We start from the raw sequence: 21,347 nt of genomic DNA on the forward strand, positions 1-21,347 counted from the left end.
TTGTGAACATGGAACATTAAGGAAGTCGGTAACCCACACAGGTATGGGGTCTTTTAGTCAAGCATGAGAAGACGTTTTTTCATATGCCAAAACCCAAGCTGCCTCCCTGTGTTCCTTGCTTCCCTCCAAAAGTCTTGTATACACCGGGGGCTGGAATCAAATCATGCAGTTCGTCCTTCAAAGTGTCTGCTGGATCCATGTTTGGCCAGTTCCTGCTGTCACACTTAAGCAACGGGATGGCAAATCTAAGGGCTCGACTCAAAGTTGGGGCTGGCACAGTTCAAATGATTTTTTATAAAAACAAAAGTCCAAAAAGAGAGTATTAAGATGTATTTTGTCTTTGTTTCCTACGCTTGTGTTGTGTAGAGTGTTAATATATATTCGTCTTTTTTCCCCTGCAGACATGAACGAGCACAGCTCTCGCAGTCACAGTATTTTTCTGATCAACATCAAGCAGGAGAATGTGGAGACGGAGATGAAACTGTCAGGGAAACTTTACCTGGTCGACCTGGCGGGCAGCGAGAAGGTCATTCATTCAGTGATCTGGCTCATAAAATTACTGGATGTTTTTTTTTTTTGCCTTGATCACAGTGTTGAGGAATAACAATTACATTTCTCAGTTAAGTCCAGGTAGCATTGCTCTTTTCAAAATTCCAAATATATATTATATATATATATATATATGATCAAAAAATCTCAAGATCAAAAAGTAGAAGATCTCTCATTATTAGTGAAGGCATTATCTGACTTTGCACAGGGGATGGAAAGATCATCACACAATGATTCATGGTCTTGAAGAGATAATTAACCTGATTATTGTTTCATCATTTGGCTCTTCATTGGCTTCTTCACATTATTTCATCACAGCGATCTTCCAAACAGCTTGATGATGATGATGATGATGATGATCCTTTTTTTCAGGTGAGTAAAACAGGAGCTGAAGGCGCTGTGCTGGATGAAGCCAAGAATATCAACAAGTCTCTTTCTGCTCTGGGCAACGTCATTGCTGCTCTGAGTGAAGGAACGGTGAGCTGCACCTTTCTAACGTTAGCTAACACAGCACCAGCTAACATAATGCTAGCTAACAAGACACAGCCTAAAGTAAATACAGTATAAAATATGAATAACTCAGTTTTATATGTTTGACAGGAAATCTAAACTTCACAAAAACAAATTTCCTCTTAAATTCAGCCTTTTCTGAAACGTCAATCATCAGTAATAAAACTTGTCGTGTGTTCGTATCTCATTTGTTGTCTGTTTATAGAAAACCCACGTCCCATACAGAGACAGTAAGATGACGCGAATCCTGCAGGATTCTCTGGGAGGAAACTGTCGAACCACCATAATCATCTGCTGCTCTCCGTCTGTTTACAATGAGGCTGAAACCAAGTCCACCCTCATGTTTGGGCAGAGGTATGGTACTCAGATGTCAGTCAATCCAACACTTAAGTCCAGAAGAAGTTGTCTCCACAACTAAAGTAGTTTAATATGAATATTCACCCCCCCAAGACGCACATAAACATATGTGGAAAGATAACTTCAATTATAGGAACTTGGTTCACATCACAATGAGGCCCTGTGGGGACATTGGAGGGTTAGGGTTACTTCTTGCCTTTGACTTTTTCTGTTTAAATCTCTGCCGTCAGACAATTTGTTACTAATCAGCCTTTATCTCTGTCACACGTAACATCCATCAGTCCATCCATCTATCATCTCTTAACTGTCACATATCTGAGTATTTGTGAAACCACTTCCTGTGTTGTTTCTGTGGTTTAGAGCTAAAACCATAAAGAACACAGTGTCTGTGAACCTGGAGCTGACTGCTGAGGAGTGGAAGAAGAAGTTTGAGAAGGAGAAAGAGAAGAGCAGAAGTCTAAACGTCATGATACAGAAACTGGAGAATGAGCTGAAACGCTGGAGGAAAGGTAAAATGTAGAAATACAACATTCGCGTTACGAGGTTACGTACTAGGAATGTGAGCCTGCGTGTATTTAACTGGCCAACGCAGCACCGTTTACTGCTACGATCGTTTTTTTCACATTTGTTTGAAGTGCTTTTAGAGTTGAGTTGGAGCTAACAAATCAGCTGCTAACAGTTGTGCTTCAGTTCCAGAGGAAACCAAAACCAGTCAATGGTTTTCTCTGTTTTGTCAATCCTGCTTGTCAAGGAACAATTGCATCAAATTAGGCTTTAACTTCTTCAGGTGAGTCTGTACCTGTGGAGGAGCAGCTGAGCAGCAGAAACAAGACAAGCAGCAGCAGTGAGACAACAGCAGCGATTGACAGCTTGGCCCCACCCCCCGTCCCCCTGTCAGACAAAGAGAAGACGCAGTACGAGACGCTCATCACCAACCTGTACCATCAGCTGGACGACAAGGTGAGTCTTACTTAGTGTCACCTGGTGAATGTTTCCGAGAAGGTAAGCATTTCCTGAACCAGCTCAGAACATTTTGTTCCGTTTCTGTTTGTGAGACATAAAAAATGTGTTCACTTATTTTCAGGATGATGAAATCAACCAGCACAGTCAGACAGCCGAGAAGCTCAAACAGCAGCTGATTGATCAGGATGAGGTGAGTCTCACCTGAATCTCACCTGTGTATCTAATCATACAGTAGATCAGTGTAGCGTCATCCGTCCACCTCTTCGTAATGTGTCCGTCCAGCTGTTGGTGTCGAGCCGTCAGGACTACGAGCGTCTACAGGAGGAGCTATCGCGGCTGCAGAGAGACAGTGACTCAGCCAAAGAGGAGGTGAAGGAGGTGCTGCAGGCCCTGGAGGAGCTCGCCGTCAACTACGACCACAAGAGCCAAGAGGTGGAGAACAAGAACTTCTGCAACGAACAGCTGAACGAGGAGCTTGCACACAAAACCGTGAGTCCACAAGAAACGAGGGTCAGAGTGGTTTGACTTTTGGACAGAAAGATTGTAGGTTGTTATCAACACATCATGAATGTGTATGAACTGAGAGAGACTTTAGTTCATTCAAAACTGGTTTGCTGTAATCATGACTGATTTTAAGGTCCTCGTCCTTGTATATAAAGCCCTTCATGGACTAGAAATAAAGCTACATCGCTAACTCCCTCATTTATTATTTGGAGGTTACAGTCTAAATCGGGGCTGCAGCCTTTGTCAATGACACCAAAGCTCTGGAACAAACGATCTACAGATATCAGGAAGCAGCTTGCTGAATATTTTCAAAAGAAAGCTAAAAACTGATCTCTTAACTATCGCTTTGATTAAGTTGTTATGACTAATTAGTCCACATTTCAGACCTGTCTCCATTGAAAATGTGTGGAGCACGACGAAGCACAAGATTTGACAACGGAGACCTCAAAGTGTTGATCAAGCAAGAATGGAAAGATTTTCACCTTCAAAATTTCAGCTTTTACTGTCCTCAGTTCTACAAGGCTTATTGAGCGCTGTTAAAAGAAAAGCAGATAAACACAGTGGTAAACAACTCAAAGTAAAAATGAATACGACTACTTCTACTACAATACTTAAAAGTATTGCAGGCATCAAATTCAGAATGAGTGCATATTTACAAAATACAGTAGTTTGAACATGAACATTCAAATTAATTTGCAAATGATTGCATTGTTTTTATGTATTACATGATGTCCTAACTTTTTTAAATTGGAGTTGTATGTTACTTGACAACATAACTGTCTTTGGAGTATGGAATAACTGTAGTATGTATGTTGTATGACTGTAGTAAGTATGAGTTGTGTTATATTTGGCTATATATTATGGTTTGTAATAATGATGCTATCGCTGTTATCGCCTCAGCAGATCAGATTAATTTTCCCACTCGCCTGTCTCAACAGATTTACTCCTATTTTAATCTCTGCAGCCGTCTGCACCGAGTCTGTAAATACTTGGACCTCAGCTATGTCTCAGAGGTGTAACCGTGACAACGAGCATTTATCTATGCTTCATGGCACATAGACATCCTAAAACACACACACACACACACACACACACACACACACAGGATGTTGGGATGGTAGGCTTCTCTTTCTATTGAACTGTGTACGTTTTGTAGAGATCAGCTCTTATTGTTCCTGTCCTTTGTTTCCAGGTGAGTCTGGAAGCAGTTCAGAGGGAGTTGTCCACCCTGCAGGAGATCAGTTCTCATCATAAGAAGAGGTCAGCAGAGATCCTCAGTCTGCTTCTCAGAGATCTCAGTGACATAGGCAGCATCCTCGGTACCACTGATCTCAAAGCTGTAAGACTGAATTTTACTTTTCTTGTCACATTTTCATTATCATACTCTGCCACTAATGCTCATTTTACTTGTCTATGCGACATACTGAGAATTATTTTTATTATTGATTAATTCAAGTACATTAATTAAATAAAAGTCAAAGTAATGAAAAACAGTCATCATTACTTCTTACTCAAAAATAGCACCTTCTCCAAAGATGGAGTACCACTGTCACTGATTGGAAGGATTAATGCTGTGAAAACCCAAATTCCTTTTTTAATTCCAATGTCTTCCATTGTTCTTACCGAAAATTTATTTCCAACAATATTGATGAGGTTGTATCAGTTTTTATATGGAACAAAAAAAGCCCCCAGGATCGTAAGTCACCATTGCAGAAATTTAAATACCGATTTTTTGATTATACTGTTAGTCAACACACATTCAAAAGATCACTTATGAATATCAATTTGGACACCACTTCAACCTGAGCTGAACCCTAAACAAAAGTCACTGATCTCTGATGTATGGTTTTATTACTAGATGAGTGTCTTTGTGACCAAAACAAGGTAGTGTGGGAGCAGGAGCTGGGTATAAAGTTCACGGAGGAGTTTGGAATGGGGCCAATAAAAGAACCATACGAGCTCCCTCTGTTCCCGATTTGGACTCATACAGTTCAAAGTCTTGCACAATGTTCACTTTTCTAAGACCTGGTTATCTGAAAGATTTCCAAAATAGAGGACAAATGTGACAGATGTCATGCATCCCTATGCAACTTCAGTCAGGAGTATTTTGATACTATGTCTAAAATACTTCAGACCAAAATAAAAAACTGTCCTTTCATTGCAATATTTGGAGGCCTTAGGGACAGTACTCAGTTCACCTCTAAATAATTAGATACTTAAGCCTTCAAATCTTTATTGGCTGAAGCCGTCTTCTACTCTTGTGGAGGTCTCGTCGGGCCCGATCCATCTCTCATTGGCTTCAGGATGTCACGTTTTTCCTAAAATTGGAGAAAATTAGATATGTGAAAGGTCTGAAAGGTAATGCAGAGACGTTCTTTGGGAAATGGCAGCTCTTTATAACAAACTGTAACTCACCAAAGGTCTTAACGCCAAACCAAAACCTCTTCTTTCTCTTTTTTCTCGTATTTTCTTTATTATTATTCATTTAGTTTAGATTGCTTGTTACTTCTGTGTTATTGCTCCTTTATCTAAGAGTATTTATGATGTCTAAGTGATACATACAGCTGTTAACAGAATTGCATTTGTTGGGGAGGGATCATTTTAAATGAGTGGGAATGCTGGAACTGCATTCTTCCTGTAATATGTTTGATTCTTCACTTTCTAATAGAATTTTAAAGGACAGGGAAATGTGGTGTAGCTTATTGTGTCACTGCTCAGAGCATTAACTGGTCTACCACAGAGACCTGGTTTACACACAGTTATGAGACATGAGGACATCATCCTAAGACAATAACCCTCGGAGTCTTACTGTCACGTTAACATTCTCTTCAGATGACGGAGACGAGTGGAGTTATGGAGGAGGAGTTCACCACAGCTCGTCTCTATGTCAGTAAGATGAAGTCGGAGGTAAAATCTCTCGTGAACCGCAGCAAACAGCTGGAGGTCAACCTGACGGAGAACATCTGCAGGATGGAGGCCAATGAGAAGGAGCTCAACACCTGTCAGCTGCTTGTTTCACAGGTAACACATTAAATGGTTAAAATTCAGTGGTTCACTTTATTGCATAACTTGATGGATTATAGTATATTTATGTATTTTGTAATGGATTATCTGCACAGAATAATCGGCTGAATCAGAATTTGCTTTATTTGCCAAGAATTTGACTACGGTTCAAACATTGTGCTCAACGTACTTATGTAGAAAAATACATACAACTCAGCAAGGACAAAAGACAAAACCAAAAGACTGAACAGTAAGATAAGTTGTGCAATAATATAAAATACACAATATATATAAAGAATGATGAGGCAATACACAATATATACAGTGAAATTCCCAATGCATTCATGTTGACAGTGAGTGAAGAATGCACATGCATTATTGGATGGTAAATCTGCAGTCAGTGGATGTTTCGGTGTCAGTGACACTGTATGACTGCTAGCTGTTCAGGGTGGTGGCATGTGGGAAGTAACCTCTAAAACTAAAAAGCTTTGGACAGGCAGTATCAAGAGAGACCTGATAAAACTTGATGACCAAAGGGGGCTATCTACAGGGTACATTTGGTGGCCACAGATTAGCTTGTTGTGGCCAGGGGTCATGAGGCCGTGGTTACTGTTGAACCCTGGGTGGGGTTTAAAGCATTTAAAATGTATCAAATGACATAATATCATCCCTGAATTAAAGAAGAGTTTTACTACCAGTTGATGCTCATTACTCCTATAATATCCCAGTTAGACCTCACTCTTAGTGAGTAAATCGATAAATATTATGGTAAGAAATTAAAGGATTCTGTTGTACAGTGACAACAAATAATTAATGGACCATATTCACAGTTTAATTTTTTAATTTTTTTGAAAACAAACCATGAAATATTACTATTGTTATTGGTAGCAGCAGTGGTATCAGTATGTATCTGATGTTGCTATTACTATGATTATTACTATTAATAGTACATTAAAGGAATAGTTTTTTCAAGTTGGGTTGTATGAAGTATTAGGGTTATCACTTGGATTCCTATTAGCTTCCACAAAGTGGTTGCTAATCTTGCTGGGGTCCACCCAACAACAGCAGTTAAAAAAAAATACACAAAATCAGAAAATACAATATAAACCAAATATACAACACTAATGCAAACTGCACAAAAAGTTAAGACAAAATTCTACATTAGCTAATGATTGAGGTCGTCCACCCCATTTTTATTATATTAATGCTAAATAACCTTCCTGTATTTGATTTTGAAGCTCCAAGCAAAGATTGCGTCTTTGACAGAAGACCTGCAGAAGGTGGAGCAGAAGAAGAGGAAGCTGGAGGAGAGTCAAGATGCTCTGATGGAGGAGGTGGCCAAACTCAACGCTCAAGGTCAGACAGTACCACACTGGTAACAGGAAATACTGCTCTCTGACTGGCTGGTAGCTGTGTGTTAACATCAAACACAGTTCAACAGACTAGACATTAGAGACTTTGACTCTAGAGTTTGTGCTGACATAAAATCTGAGTTAAAAAACTGCACAAACGGCTTTGAATAAAAACTGGTTTGTGTATGTGTGTTCAGGTCAGATGCACGAGGTGATGGTGATGGACAAAGAGAAAGAACACATGAGCAGACTGAAGGATGCGGTGGAGATGAAGGTAAAAATCACCAAGTCTTGTTCGCAGTTTCTCAAATCACACGTTGGTGTACTTGAAAGACCCAGGTTCTTGTTAAAATACAAAAGTAAAAAACTTACAGTGAAAGTGGTTCGAACTGATTGTTCACATGGTCAATCACGTTGAGAGACCTCTGATGTTAGTCTGTATTTGTCATGTTGTAAGTGTGTCTCCACTTACATCAATGATATACGTAGTATTTGTAAACTGATATCAGATATTTTTTTGCAGATGACTCCAGCATTTTTTCCTTAAAGGTATTAATATGGCATTTTCAGAAAACTATTGTTATATGTTATGATGTTAATGATACAGGTGGCGTTTTAGTCAACTGGGTCAGCATCCTGTTGCCACTTGCGCTCGGTAGGCCCGAGTGAGTGTCATCCGGTATGTTGGCATTGGCTAAAAGAGTGACTGAACGCTGATATGAATACTAAATGCTGATCTATGTGGCTTGTAAAAAGCAATTGTAATTGGCCTTCACTTTCTACCATAACATAATTAATTGTTGGCTATAATTAACACCATTTGAAATAATACATAAGTTGGTATCATGGATCATGTTAGCTGGTGAAATAATTTGCCAAGATAGCCAACTAACAGATTAGATTACATTAAATTAGATAATACCTTATTAATACTAATATTTACCAATATCAACTCAAATAGTTTTTTGGTAGTTATAACAGTAGGAAGTAAGCAAGCAAAGGTTAGCCAACTAACTGTAACTTAGCACACTGCGTGGGTCTGGCATTAGTTGTTTCGTAATGTTAGTCACTTGCAAACAGCAAGGTAGTTCATTTACTAGCCAGATTAGCCCTGGAGGTGTGAATGGATTACCTGATGTTATCCACTCAACACAGTACTTTGCTACCTTAGCTAGCTAACAGTTTGTCTGCGTTAGCAAGCAAGCTAAGGTTAACTAATATTAGTCATCTAAAACCACAATATCTCAGTTTCAATGGTTTGCAGTAATGTTAGCTTTGACTTTAGACCTTGTGTTGGACTGTGTGTTGTGGTGGCTGCTGGTCATTTCTTGCCACTATCTGGCACTGGAAGAGCCGGGGTTGAAATACTGAAAGGCTGATGTGCACTGTGTTAATAACAATTAAGACACACTGTTATCAGTCAGAGTCGCAGTGTTTTCTCTCTGTATCCTGTTACATGTTAACAAAGACCTGCACATCAAGAATAACCTGCATTCTGCAGATGTGGAACTGAAGAAGCCTTTTGGACGAGAGGTGAAATGTCTACAAACAAGTCCAGTTGCCCTTTGGAAAAACCTTAGATGCATTCTGTATTTATACTGTGTACTGCATCCTGCTCAGAGGCACAGGAAGCAGTTGTTAATATTATTGATCATGATTTCATTATTTCCATCCATGTTTAAAGGCATTCTGAACATGAATTCATGGTGATTATGGTGTCGTTTGAACACTGGAAATCATTTATTGGACTAAATGTTCAGGGAAATTAAAATTATGTATCGAACCCAACACCCTTCAGCTTTCATGTGACTGAACGGAAGTCAAGATAAATGATGTAAAAAGTGTTATTTGTATCCCGAATAGAATTTAATGTGGGAAATAACAGATCAGGATCAGGCTCATAGAAAAGTTGTTTCACACCAACAAATAACACAGATTTGTAGCTAAACAGTGAAACAGAAAGCAAATGAAATATAAAACGTGGGAGTGATACACTTGAGTTCAATCCATTATCTGAATTCCAATTCAGACAAGGATCGTGGAAATATCAAATCAGAGACAGAGACACAGAGGGAAACACCAAGGAAATAACTGCAGTTTATTTTGACTCAATCCCACATAGACTGTCTCTACTAGATACTCAAGTAGATTCTAAGGGCTTTTACGAGTTTCCCCCGAATTTCTATATGAATGTGAAATATTTATTGTTTGAGTTTAAGGTGTTTATTAAGGTTTAGTTTGGTATGATTCAATATTTTATAGGGTTACAGGTTTTAGATTTAGGGCAAATTAATCAAAACATTCATGGACTTAAATATATTGATCGATTCATATACTGTATATTGTGTTTTTAAGTTTTGTTAAAGGAAAAATTAAATGTACAAAATAACCTTTTTTATTATTCATTTAAACCTTAGCGTTTTATTTTAACTTAAAGAAGAAAATGTCCTTTTTCATAAAGCTTACACTTAGGTAAGGCTCATGGGGGGGCTTGCTGGGTCACTGTACATTAAAGACTATGGTTTGTATCTGGAAAGTGTCCTGACACAACTTTTGTTGTGATTAGGTGCTATATGATTGAAATGTAATTTAATTGCACTGTTGTAGGCAAATGAAATAAGCTAAAGTGTTGTGGCTGTATGTAATTGAAGCAGATTGGAGAACTGAAGTTTTAGAGAGCTAAAGCGATCTGGAATGTTCCCACTGTGTGTTCTGTAGAGAACTCTGGAGGAACAGATGGAGAACCACCGAGAGGTTCATCACAAACAGCTGAGTCGCCTTCGAGATGAGATTGAGCAGAAGCAGAGAAATGTTGACCAACTCAAAGAGTACGTTATTGATTGTAGTAACTGATTACTAACTGAAGGTTTGTTTGTAGCTGCTCTGTGTAATTTTTAATCATTAGGACTAATGTTATCTCTTTATTCATTAATTTTGGCATGGCATTATGGTTTAGTGTTCACTGTTCCTTTTTAACTGCATATTAGTCATTTGATTTTTTTAGGTCTCAGAAAGTAAAGATATTGTTCAGTTTTTCCCTGTGACTGTGACGGACCTAAACTTTTGTGACATTTTGAGTGTACAGCTGTACACATGTGGCAGTAAGGAGCATAAGTTAATGTGGTGTATGTATAAATGTTTTTCTAGTGTGAATCAGGCCATGCAGCTGGAGAACAGGAAGCTTCAGTCAGACTTGGACAAACTGAGAGCTGAGGATCACAACAAAGACCAGAAACTCCAGAAACTGCTGTAAGTGTGCGCCTCTGTGCTCACCATAGATTCAACAGTCATCTCTGCTGCTTTTACACAAACACCCTGACATGTACCACACTCAAAATTAATTACATTGAATTGCTGACTGGAAACAGTGTAAATTAAAAAAGTATTTGTGTTGGCTGAGAGGTAAAAGTCAGAAATGTCTGACTTCCATCACGTCTTCCGCATGGTTTTACATCGTTTGACCTTTGACTGGAGCTCTTTTAATGATGTCATCTCATTGTGTCCTTCTCTTCTGCAATGGTTTAATGGTATCAACTGTAGAATTAGCCCCATCAGCTGTTTATCTCCATCAACCAATAAACTCACATTCATACGACAGGAGTGGATGGAAACAAATTTTAGATAAATGTGATAGATAAATTTGTCAACTCGTTTACATCGGATACTTCATCAGACAAACACTCAGTCACAGTTTCTCCTCATCTGTCTGAGTGTTTTATTAAATCAAGATTCAGATTTTCTTCATTTGTTATAGTTTAATAGTGATAGTAATGATGATATTGTCAGTTTTTTTAATTAACCTGATTCTGTTTGATTCAGTTTCCTGAATGAGAAGAGAGAACAAGCCAAAGAGGACCTGAAGGGTCTGGAGGAGACTGTGGTATATGGATTTTTTTTTTACTTTCACATGTGATCTTTATCTTCAGCAGTGACCAATCAGCTGAGTTATGTTTGACCCAACAGGCCAAAGAGCTTCAGATGCTAAACAACCTTCGTAAAGTCTTCATCGAGGACATCGGCACTCGAGTCAAGAATGTAAGAGTTCCACCAGACCGTCTGTCTGATCAGTCCGGACGGAAGCGGACTGACTGATCTTTAGCCACAAAGCTCAAATTTCAGTTTATCATCATGGATTTCAGTGCCTGAGTTTAACTGATCCAATCTGAACAACCAGATTGTTTTTAGCAGCCATCACAAAATCTGTGAAAGTAAATGATGACTAAGTCCAGTCCACACCATTCAAACCAAAACACCCCCATTCATTTTGTGTTCAGCAGTATGGAAAGGTGAACAAATAGTGCTGTTTCTGAGATCATTTAAGACAAGTCTAGAGTCTAAGATTGAGGACTATGTTGTGGTCTAAATCCTGACTGCTGTGGCTGACTGTTAACCAGAGACTCCAGAGTTTTTACAAGGGGTGAGAGTTTAGTTTTCCATATTTTCAGTAGTAATTGTATCTGCAATTTTTAGAATTAGTCTTAGTCCTGATATCAAAAGTAAATCTTTTATTTTTAGTCATATTTAGTCAACTTCATCCTTTTTATTTTCAGTTGAGTAAAACTCTGGACATGTTAGTCATGAAAAGAAGAATCAATGTGTAAAGTCTGCTTGACATCTAACGAAGGTGAACACTCAGAACACTCAGTGGCATTTAATGAACTACTCGCACATTGTCAGCACAGGAAAAAAAACACTAGTCCTTCCTTAGATTTTTTACCAAAATCCTGTGACATCCCATGCAAAGTGTTGTGATATCTGCAATGATGCCTTAAAGGCATCATTGCTGTAGGAAATTCCATTTATCACATCTCCCCCTCAAAGATATATTCTTTGAATATACCTCTCATATAGCTGTCATACAAAATCCAATAGCTAACTATGAGGGTTCCTTAAACATCCCATAAACAACAAAAGTAGCACTCTCTCTGGGAACATTACTACAGGTAATAAAGGGTTTTTTTTTTTTTTTCTCTAAAAGTCCTTAACTGTTCTCACAGAGTATTTTTGAGCAACAAACAGCCCATCTTTCTTTTCATTCTGGCCTTCTTCAACCTGTTCTCACTCCCAGCTTGTTAAGATAAGATGAGAAAAACTTTATTGATCCCACGCAGGGCAAGTTTCATTGTTACAGACAGCACGAATAAAAACAACAGAACAAGCAGACAATAAAAAAAGATACCAAATAAAAATCAACCATGTAAATCATGTGTATGGACATTATAGACAAAAAAGAGTATAAAAATATTGCCTTAAGAAGAAGAATACCATATGGTAGAAAATAAACAGTATAACACAGTCAAATATATGTGAAGTATATATGTAGTAAAAAAAAAGTTGCATTAATATCTGTAATGAGAAAAACACACAGCAGGTGTAATAATATAAACCAATAACAGTCTAAACACAAGTTTTAAGAGGTCCCACACATGCCACATAAATGTTCTGATAATAACACGAGTCAGCAGTTTGTCTTGATGTGAGAAATAAATACTGTCCAAGACTTCATTAATGTTAAATCCAATAATAACAAAATCTACATAACTTCACAGAGAATGTTGTCTTCAAATCTTCATCAGATGGTTAAAAAAGTAAAAAATATTTAGCTTCAGAACAAACATCCAAAAGGTGACTTTGATGCTTTTATTCTTTAAAGTGGATTTGTGTTGATGCTGGGAAATAGGACAGTGAGTCCCCATCCTGTGTGTTTCAACGATCATTTTGTTTCTTTGTGAAGGTGAGATTTTGCATTGATGTCAGTGTGTGTGTTCAGTGATAAACCTGAACATCAGCGCTGAGGTTTTCTAGTTTCTTCTTCAAACAGAGTTCAGAGAACGACTGTGACGAGGCTGGTGGCAGTCTGGCTCAGAGACAGAGGATCATCTTCTTAGAAAATAACCTGGAGCAGCTCAGCAAGGTCCACAAACAGGTCAGTGATTACACCACTGGGAAATATTCAAACCTGTTCACTAAGACACACCCACCCTGGTCAGTGTTGCTAATCTGTTCACATATACAGTTTACAATGATAGCGGTGGGAGATTTATCATACCACACAGAAAATGTGTTTTGTCACAGAGAGGCGTGAATCAGAGCTGCAGTGAATTCATACCAGTTCATCTTTGTAGTTGAGAACAAAACATGCCATCATAATAACAGTTTTCATTCATCCATTTCATCCAAACTGACACAGAAATTGAAGTTTCAGGTGTTTCCACTTTTCTCAACATCTTGTTCTTTAACCTTTGCATGCAGAATTAGCAGAAGGGTCAGTGATTGGACATTTCTTGCAGAAATGCACCTTGGGAGTCTTAATTGACCACAAGCTTCTTGTGCTTTTGACTTTTTATCAAATAAGCAAATATTTTCTAACACTAACTGATGATTTAACTAGGAGTTTCATGTTGAGCCAAGACTCAAACAGCTCTAACTGTGAGTTAGTTAACAACGTCTATGGAAAAACTAAACGGAACTTTTATTTCTGGAGGCACGTGAAAGAAACATTTGCTCCAGGAGTTTGTTGAAGCTCTGTTTCACTCTGACTCTTTTGTTTTTTCAGCTGACTTTTTATAGAACAAAAACAAGTGTCTTAAATATGCACTTGATGCTTACATACATGATATCATGCGAAGAGAATGAGGCTAAAGCTAACAGATTGCAGGCCATGATATCATGCTAACAGGTCAGGTGAGAAGACATCTCTCAGCAGCTGATGACTCCTGTTGAGGACATGGAGTTGTATATCAATAAAAGTATATCTTATCTTATCTTGGTGGATTGTGTAAAGAAAGGATTTCGACACTAGAATAAATGAACTACTTTAAAATCAAATTAAAACTTAGTCACAGAGCTAAGTTGAATATTTTATAACAACATAGAAGTTCTGGCTAACAATGGCCATTAGCGGGGGTGCACATAATTATTTTAGTCAGGAACTCTGGTGAGTACCAGGAGATGGTATTTCTTGTCAGCTTATACATAGCGTGCTCTTAATAAACACAATCTTCCTCACTGCCTTCCTCGTAGTCGTCCTCACTGTCCTCCTCTTCAGCTTCCTGCATAGTAGATGATGAAGATGCACCTCCTAGTCCCTGGTTGAACCTCGGGTGAGCTATCTCTGTCCACAGGTCAACAGCTGGCTTTGTGTCAGATATCTCTGTGGTCTTCTTTGACAAGTGAAGGTGGACCAGGGCAGAGAGGTGAGTCTGTGACAGACAAGAATATGGACTTTTTATTCTGTTCAGATGTGACAATCTCCTCTCACATGCTGCACTGCTCAAAGGCAGCAAAAGAGACAGTTTAACCATCTTGTTGAGTAACAATCTTGATGCTGCAAAGGGTTTTCCTGTTGGCTTAAAGAGCATCTGTTCTCTCACAGTTCTCTCTGTCAGGTTGCGAGGTGGCCTTCTATTTCTGAAGAATGGTGCACATCACTGTGATGAAAAAATGGTGGAGGTCTTGCATTTCCTGAGGCCAAGTTGAAGGATCAAAAACTAGAAAGTTATCAGATGATTTCAGGAAAATATATCTGACTTCTAACTCTTCGAACCAAGATCTCTTCATCCTCTCTGACATCATCAGTTCCTGAGGCTCAGGATTCTGCAGCAGGCAGGGTCGGACATGTCACATGTGGCCTCCACAGGGAGGATATTGGCCTGCATGAGCAGGTTCCTGTGGATCACCTTCTCCTGTCCAGCAACTGTGTTGCAGATCCTGTATGTGTGCGTCTCTGGGATAATGTCCACCAGATGATGGACTGCACATGGTTGATTCCCCCCGGTCAGCCAGCTTCTTCTTACCCTTCTTCTTTACTGCCTTTTGACCAAGAGCACTGTTGGATCCTTTTACTTTCCTGTTGTACAACTGAGTGTGTCTCTTCCGTTCTTTCGAAGCATGGCCCTGAGCAATCACCATCGCCTCCTTCACATCACTGGCAAGACATTCAACATACTTGTCATAGTTCGTCACTGCGGAGTCTTGAAGGACAGTATGAGAGAGGACATCAACAGGTAGGCGGGGGACTCGACCAAACGAGGTAAAAGGGGGGATAACCCGTTGGGTCATGGGCTGCACTGTTATACATAAAGGTCAGTGTCTGCAAGCGTTGCCACCAGTCAGCTTTCTCTTCAGGGGACAATGTACGGATCATGCCACCCAAGGTCCAATTGAATCGTTCCACACTCCCGTTAGCCATCGGATGGTAGGGGGTTGTGTGTGATTTTCTTACTCCCGAGACCCTGAGAAGCTCACTTATTAGCTGACTCTCAAAGTTAGCCCCTTCATCACTGTGAATCCTTTAAGGAAAGCCGAAGACACAGAAATGCCTGTCCCGGAGAACCCTCACTACCTGCTTAGCTGTCTGGTCTTTACATGGAAACGCTTGTGCCATTCTTGTGAAATGGTCCGTTATCACCAAGACATCGACAGACTTGTTTCTGGAGTCTTTGGCAGACCAAAAGTCAATACATACCAGCTCTAGTGGCCTGGTTGATGTTATGGTCTCCAAGAGAGCCCTTCCCTCAGGCTCGATGGTCTTACTGACAATGCACGACTGACAATGATGAACATGCTCACTGCTGAGGCTCCTGAACTGATCCTGATGTCCCGCTCCATCGTGCACTTCATGCAGAACCTCAGTACTGAGTGAGTCAGGGACAATTGGAAGCACTTTGTCTACATTTTCTGGTCTCTTGAAGTCCTGTATAGCACACCATTGCACACAGTTAGCCTATCCCAGTACTTTAAATATTTTGTCACCGAGACAGACTCCCTAAACCTTTCTGTCCTAGAGGGCATCCGACGTCTCTCAACATAGTACAGAACACGAGAGACAGCTCTGTCCTACCACTGGCTGTCACGGAGGTCCTTTTTAGAGTAGGCAGGCAAGGGGTCATGTCCAGGTGGAACCAACTGAGGCAGATATTGCAACACTTCAACAACACAACAGCATGGGCCCTCGGACCAGCATCCCATTCAATGTGCGACTGTAGCACAGCAGACACATCCTCCCTTACAAGTATGCATTTGCAGTGGACTGGGTATTGGCACTCACTGTAGAGGGTTTCTTGTGACCACTGGAAGGCATTCTGGACAGATGAATTTGACACATCTTGCATAGGGTTCAGCGAGCAGCCTGTGGCCAACACTCTCCTTGACAGATGGCACACGGCTCAGGGCATCAGCCATAATGTTTTGCTGACCAGGGACATAGTTGATATCGAAGTTGTAACTTGCCAACTTGGCTACAGAGCGTTGCTCACAACAGTCTAGTTTCGGCTTTGTCACGATATGAGTCAACAGGTTGTCATCAGTCCAGACTGTGAATTTGTGGCCTTTGTGGCTTTGTGGCATCCAGGGATGCATCAGTCTACAGCATGAAGGGACGGGTGAAATCCAGGACGACACTGTGAATCAGTGAGGACTCCAAGTGTTCAAAAGCCACGGCTGATTGAGCGTAGCTAGCAAAGAGAACCTCTGAGCACTCGACAACATCCATGTCCTCAAGTGCTACGGTTGCAGCTTTGCATTCTGCCTTAATACCACAGACTTGTTAGATGTATTGATGAGCTGTAGTGGGACCCATCTGTCTCCCCAGAATGTAATTACTATCTTTGCAACCAAAATACTTTGGGATGATGTGGGCTGTCATGACTGAATTGTAGCCTCAGTTTCCTGTTCTTAGCTGACAGGAGGGGCACGCGTTTGGTCCCATTTGCCTCAAGGTTGGACATGTTGTGCGTTCAGAGATGCTCTTCTGCATACCTCGGTTGTAACGAGTGGTTATTTGAGTTACTGTTGACTTTCTATCAGCTTGAACCAGTCTGGCCATTCTCCTATGACCTCTGGCATCAACAAAGCATTTTCACCCACAGAACTGCCGCTCACTAGATATTTTCTATTTTCTATATATGTGTGTATATATGATAGTTTGCGTGCTTTTGAGAACTGATTCTCGACCACAATCTTCCTTGTCAGTAAGTCCCATCTGTATTACGTTTACGCTGCTTCTCAGAGATTTTTCCAATAAATTCAACCCTTTGTTCTTCAGCTGGTGCGGGACAATGCTGACCTTCGCTGTGAGCTGCCCAAGCTGGAGAAGCGTCTGCGAGCCACCGTAGAGCGAGTGAAAGCACTGGAGGCTGCCTTGAGAGATGCTAAGGAGTCGGCTGTGAAGGACCGCAAACGCTATCAACAGGAAGTGGACCGCATCAAAGAGGCTGTCCGGTCTAAGAATGTCACCAGGAGAGGACACTCTGCTCAGATAGGTGAGGAACATCGCTACAGCCCACAAAAACAAACAAAACATAAAGAGTCAAATCTTAATAGAAGGAGGGTTTGTCCTGAGGGGAGCGCTACATGACAGTTCATTAAAATGTCAAGGGTTCATCCTCTGAGGAGCACAAATAAAATCAGACATTTTCAGGAAAATCAGCTTATTAGTTTTTATTGTAAATTTTTGTCTTGATGGTGGTGGTGGAGGAAGTTCAGGAGCTCACCCTATGAGTTGTTTTGATCCTCTGTATTGGATCATGTTTGAAGAAGCCAACATCTGATTCACATGTCACCTGTCTCTTGTAGCAAAGCCTATCAGAGCTGGACATCAGCACCCATCCTCCTCTCCGTCTGTCAGGCCATCCATCCGAGGAGGGGGGGCGACATCCAGTCCACGTCATCACTCCTCCCGGCAGCAAACACAGCAACAACAACTCCATCAGAGCCAGAGCAAGTAGGCTAAGGTGAGTCACAACCACAACACAACAACTATGTCAACCACAGCAGACATATCAGCTACAACAACTGCATCTTCACGCTCAGCTACCACAATAGAATTTGGTGATCACTTTTGTTTGTCAGTCTGCATCAAAAGGTTTTTCACTTTCTTTGTTCACAGGTATCGGACAATTCCGGATCGGTTTCCTTTTTTGTGGCTCTTTCGATTTCTGAACTCCCATGCTCTCACCACTCTGCCTTTACTGGAACCAGATTCCTTGTTTCTACTACTTTACACTTTAACAGTCATTCCATCTCAACAGTCAGCAAGTGCTTTATTTCCTTCTCTGAGCTTGTTCAACTTTCTGACTCTGTCTTGTCTTTTTCAGGCAGAAAATCTGTCAGCTCTGGTGCTCTGTTTGCTAGACCAAATGAATTCACTCAGAATTTAATGTATTCAATAATGAGTTTAATGAGCAGTTTAGTAGTTAAGCAAGTTTAATAGTGAGTTAAATTACGAGTTCGATAAGTTGGGGTTTGACTATGAAGTTAACAGAAGTTGGATGATCATAGACTAAAGTAGACCAACGTGTCTGTTTTCTTGCTAAAATGATGACCCATGTCTTGTTATGGAAATCCAAATGTTCATAAACTAATGAAGTAAGGAATAATACAAATAGATACGTACTACACGATAATCAAAATTATGAGATACTGGGTCAACATTCCAGATTTTTAGGCCAAAATCATGGTCCGCTCAACATTTACTTTAGTGGACTGAATTTAATTCTAAATTTTTCTAAACTTAGAGGTTTTTACCCATATATGTAGAACATACAGTATAATAATATTTCCTTCACATATCAGTAAAAGCTGTATAGAATGACACAATTCGTCTACATCATGTTGTAACTGCTGTGTTCTAATGATTGTTTACATCAGTCTTTTAGTAATATGTCACACTAAAGATAAAAGTATGTTTTCCATTGTTTTGCACAGTTAATCTTAAAACTGTTTCTCACCTGGAAATTACATACATGAACCCTTGGGAATGATAAAATCATCATGAAGAACTCATGATAACGCATTACTGTCTGTCCACTGTTTGCAAATTAAAACCTGTTTTAAGAGTAAAATGTTGAGACTTGTCAGAAGTTAGAAAAATAAGTTAATTTTAAACTCAAGTGATAATATCATAGTCAGAAATACTATGGACTGATTTTTTTTCTCCTTGTAACATTTTCACTTTCCCATCAGAGGCCCTAAGACTGTCGTATACCAAGTCTAACAACATATTTGGACTTTACACTAAATATTTCTGATAACATCTTAAAATGAATTAAGAAATAAAAACAAATGAAAAATAGGTACGGTAAGTCAAAAAAAATGTCTTGGCAGACATTATATAGTTACTGAATAATTTTTTACCATTTTTTTTCCTTTTTCTGGTCACAAAGTTTTATAACATTGGCAGATTATTTTTATTTGTATGTATTTCAGAGCAGTTTTATCAATTTCATAGATTTTTTTTTTACTTTGTCGGGACAGTATTCATCAGCTCAGTGTTTCTATCTGTGTAATATTTCAACAGTGTAAAACAATGTTGACCTGCTGCAGTGTGTCATTGTAAGCTGTTGTAACTGGATTTGTCTGAAAGCATCATGAACATTATGTGTCTGAGCATCTTTAAGACTTTTTGGTTGAACCACAGTGTTGGTCTGTCTGTGGGCTTTTGGTATTATTAAACTGTGTTGTAGTTGTTGTGTATTATGCAGTATGTTGACTGAATCCTAAAACAACTGTTGGGAATAGTTGTCAGGCCATAAACCTGCTTACTTCACCATTGTGTAAGTCGCTAAATAGGATAAAATAGGATAAAAACTGAGAGAAGAGACTTTTGAACTGACTGATCATCACAAACATATGTATTATTATTAATCACTGCTGACATTTTAAAGCTAAAACACGAATGTATTCATTACAGGCAGTGACATCTTGCTAGCTGCGTGTGTGTGTTCATGATAATAACTTTAACTCCATCCCCTTCCCAAGCATTTAAAAAACAGTGGATAAACTATAAATAAATGGTTTAAAACACATTGTCAGTAGTATAGAGATATAAGGATATTTGTACTCGTAAGTTTTACAGTGTTATTACAGATGTATTGACTGTTGACTCATATGAACAACTCCTTACGGCACATTACAAAACACTTATTGCCTGTTTACATGTGGGAAGAAATCCTCCAGAGCATTATGAAACATTTCACCCTTGATGTGTAAATTAGTTTTACAGAGCGTTGTGAAACTGTTGACACCAGTCAATCTTAGAGAGAACCGTGAAACATTAATTATTGGCACTAGAGAACGAGTCGTGCAGCACATCATCAGAATTGGCCTTATTGGCCTAAGTATGTGTACACATACGAGGAATTCCAGTTTAAACATTGTACTCAAACATTGTACTCAATGTACCTGCATAGAAAAAAAAAAACATAGCTCAACAAGGACAAAAAAGACCAGAAAAAGGACTGAGCAGTGCATTATTTTAATCTTATGGCTTGTCATGAAACATTTCTTAACTGTTGACATTGGTAAATGAATCTTACAGCGCATCCTAAAACATTTAATAATGTTGACACTAGTGGACGAATGTTAGGTTTCATCATGAAGCGTTTGTTACATTTTAAATCAATTCAATTGAAGTAAGTTTTATTTATGTAGCACCAAATCACAACCGAAGTTGTCTCAGGACACTTAGGGCAGGTACAGACCCAACTCTCTTAACACAGGTGAACAAATCGTACGGCTCATTGCGAAACATTTATTAATCGCTGACACTCAAGGCGGATTACATTTACCAATGAGTTTATTGACTAATAAATACAGAAAGATCGGAATATGGTACAGTCACTTTGTAGTGTGTTTGTGTTGTACATGCAATGACAGAACAAGTGTTCATGTTCATCTGCAGAGGAATGTGCATATTAACATGGAAAGAATTTCAATAAGACACAGAAATGAAAGATGTTCTTTCACTGCATTATAAAACATTTACTGTTGACACCGGTGAACATATCGTACAGCACACAGTGTGAAACATTTATTAACTGTTGACACTGCTAAACAAATCTCATGCCGCGTTGTGAAACATTAACTGTTGACTCTGATGGATGAATCTTGTACCCTGCCATGAAACATTTATTACCTGTGAACACTGGTGAACGAATGTAATGATGCACTGGGAAACATTTTTTCGTTGACACTGGCACACAAATTTTACTTGTCCAGAATCATGAACCGTTTACACGATTGGATGAATGTTATGTTCAAATCTAAAACATTTCTTAAATCTTAACACCGGTACGAATGGTATGGTATGGTATTGTTGGTATGAACAGA

At 39.3% G+C, this 21,347-nt stretch overlaps 1 protein-coding gene across 1 annotated transcript in view; it reads left to right on the forward strand.

Moving 5' to 3' along the window:
* LOC121615730 (kinesin heavy chain-like) overlaps positions 1-17,965 on the forward strand; it is a 30,680-nt gene extending 12,715 nt beyond the window's left edge. The window contains exons 8-25 of the mRNA XM_041950098.1: positions 402-526; positions 922-1,026; positions 1,265-1,413; positions 1,777-1,925; positions 2,204-2,376; positions 2,501-2,569; positions 2,662-2,868; positions 4,076-4,222; positions 5,716-5,904; positions 7,125-7,242; positions 7,436-7,512; positions 9,957-10,066; positions 10,386-10,487; positions 11,058-11,118; positions 11,202-11,273; positions 13,060-13,164; positions 17,284-17,500; positions 17,814-17,965. Coding sequence (XP_041806032.1) covers positions 402-526; positions 922-1,026; positions 1,265-1,413; positions 1,777-1,925; positions 2,204-2,376; positions 2,501-2,569; positions 2,662-2,868; positions 4,076-4,222; positions 5,716-5,904; positions 7,125-7,242; positions 7,436-7,512; positions 9,957-10,066; positions 10,386-10,487; positions 11,058-11,118; positions 11,202-11,273; positions 13,060-13,164; positions 17,284-17,500; positions 17,814-17,965 — 2,327 coding nt within the window. The remainder of the gene's footprint in view (positions 1-401; positions 527-921; positions 1,027-1,264; positions 1,414-1,776; positions 1,926-2,203; positions 2,377-2,500; positions 2,570-2,661; positions 2,869-4,075; positions 4,223-5,715; positions 5,905-7,124; positions 7,243-7,435; positions 7,513-9,956; positions 10,067-10,385; positions 10,488-11,057; positions 11,119-11,201; positions 11,274-13,059; positions 13,165-17,283; positions 17,501-17,813) is intronic.
* The last annotated feature ends 3,382 nt before the right edge of the window (positions 17,966-21,347 follow it).

This window comes from Chelmon rostratus, chromosome 13, assembly GCF_017976325.1.
Source record: "Chelmon rostratus isolate fCheRos1 chromosome 13, fCheRos1.pri, whole genome shotgun sequence".
In the NCBI taxonomy this organism is placed as follows: domain Eukaryota; kingdom Metazoa; phylum Chordata; class Actinopteri; order Chaetodontiformes; family Chaetodontidae; genus Chelmon; species Chelmon rostratus.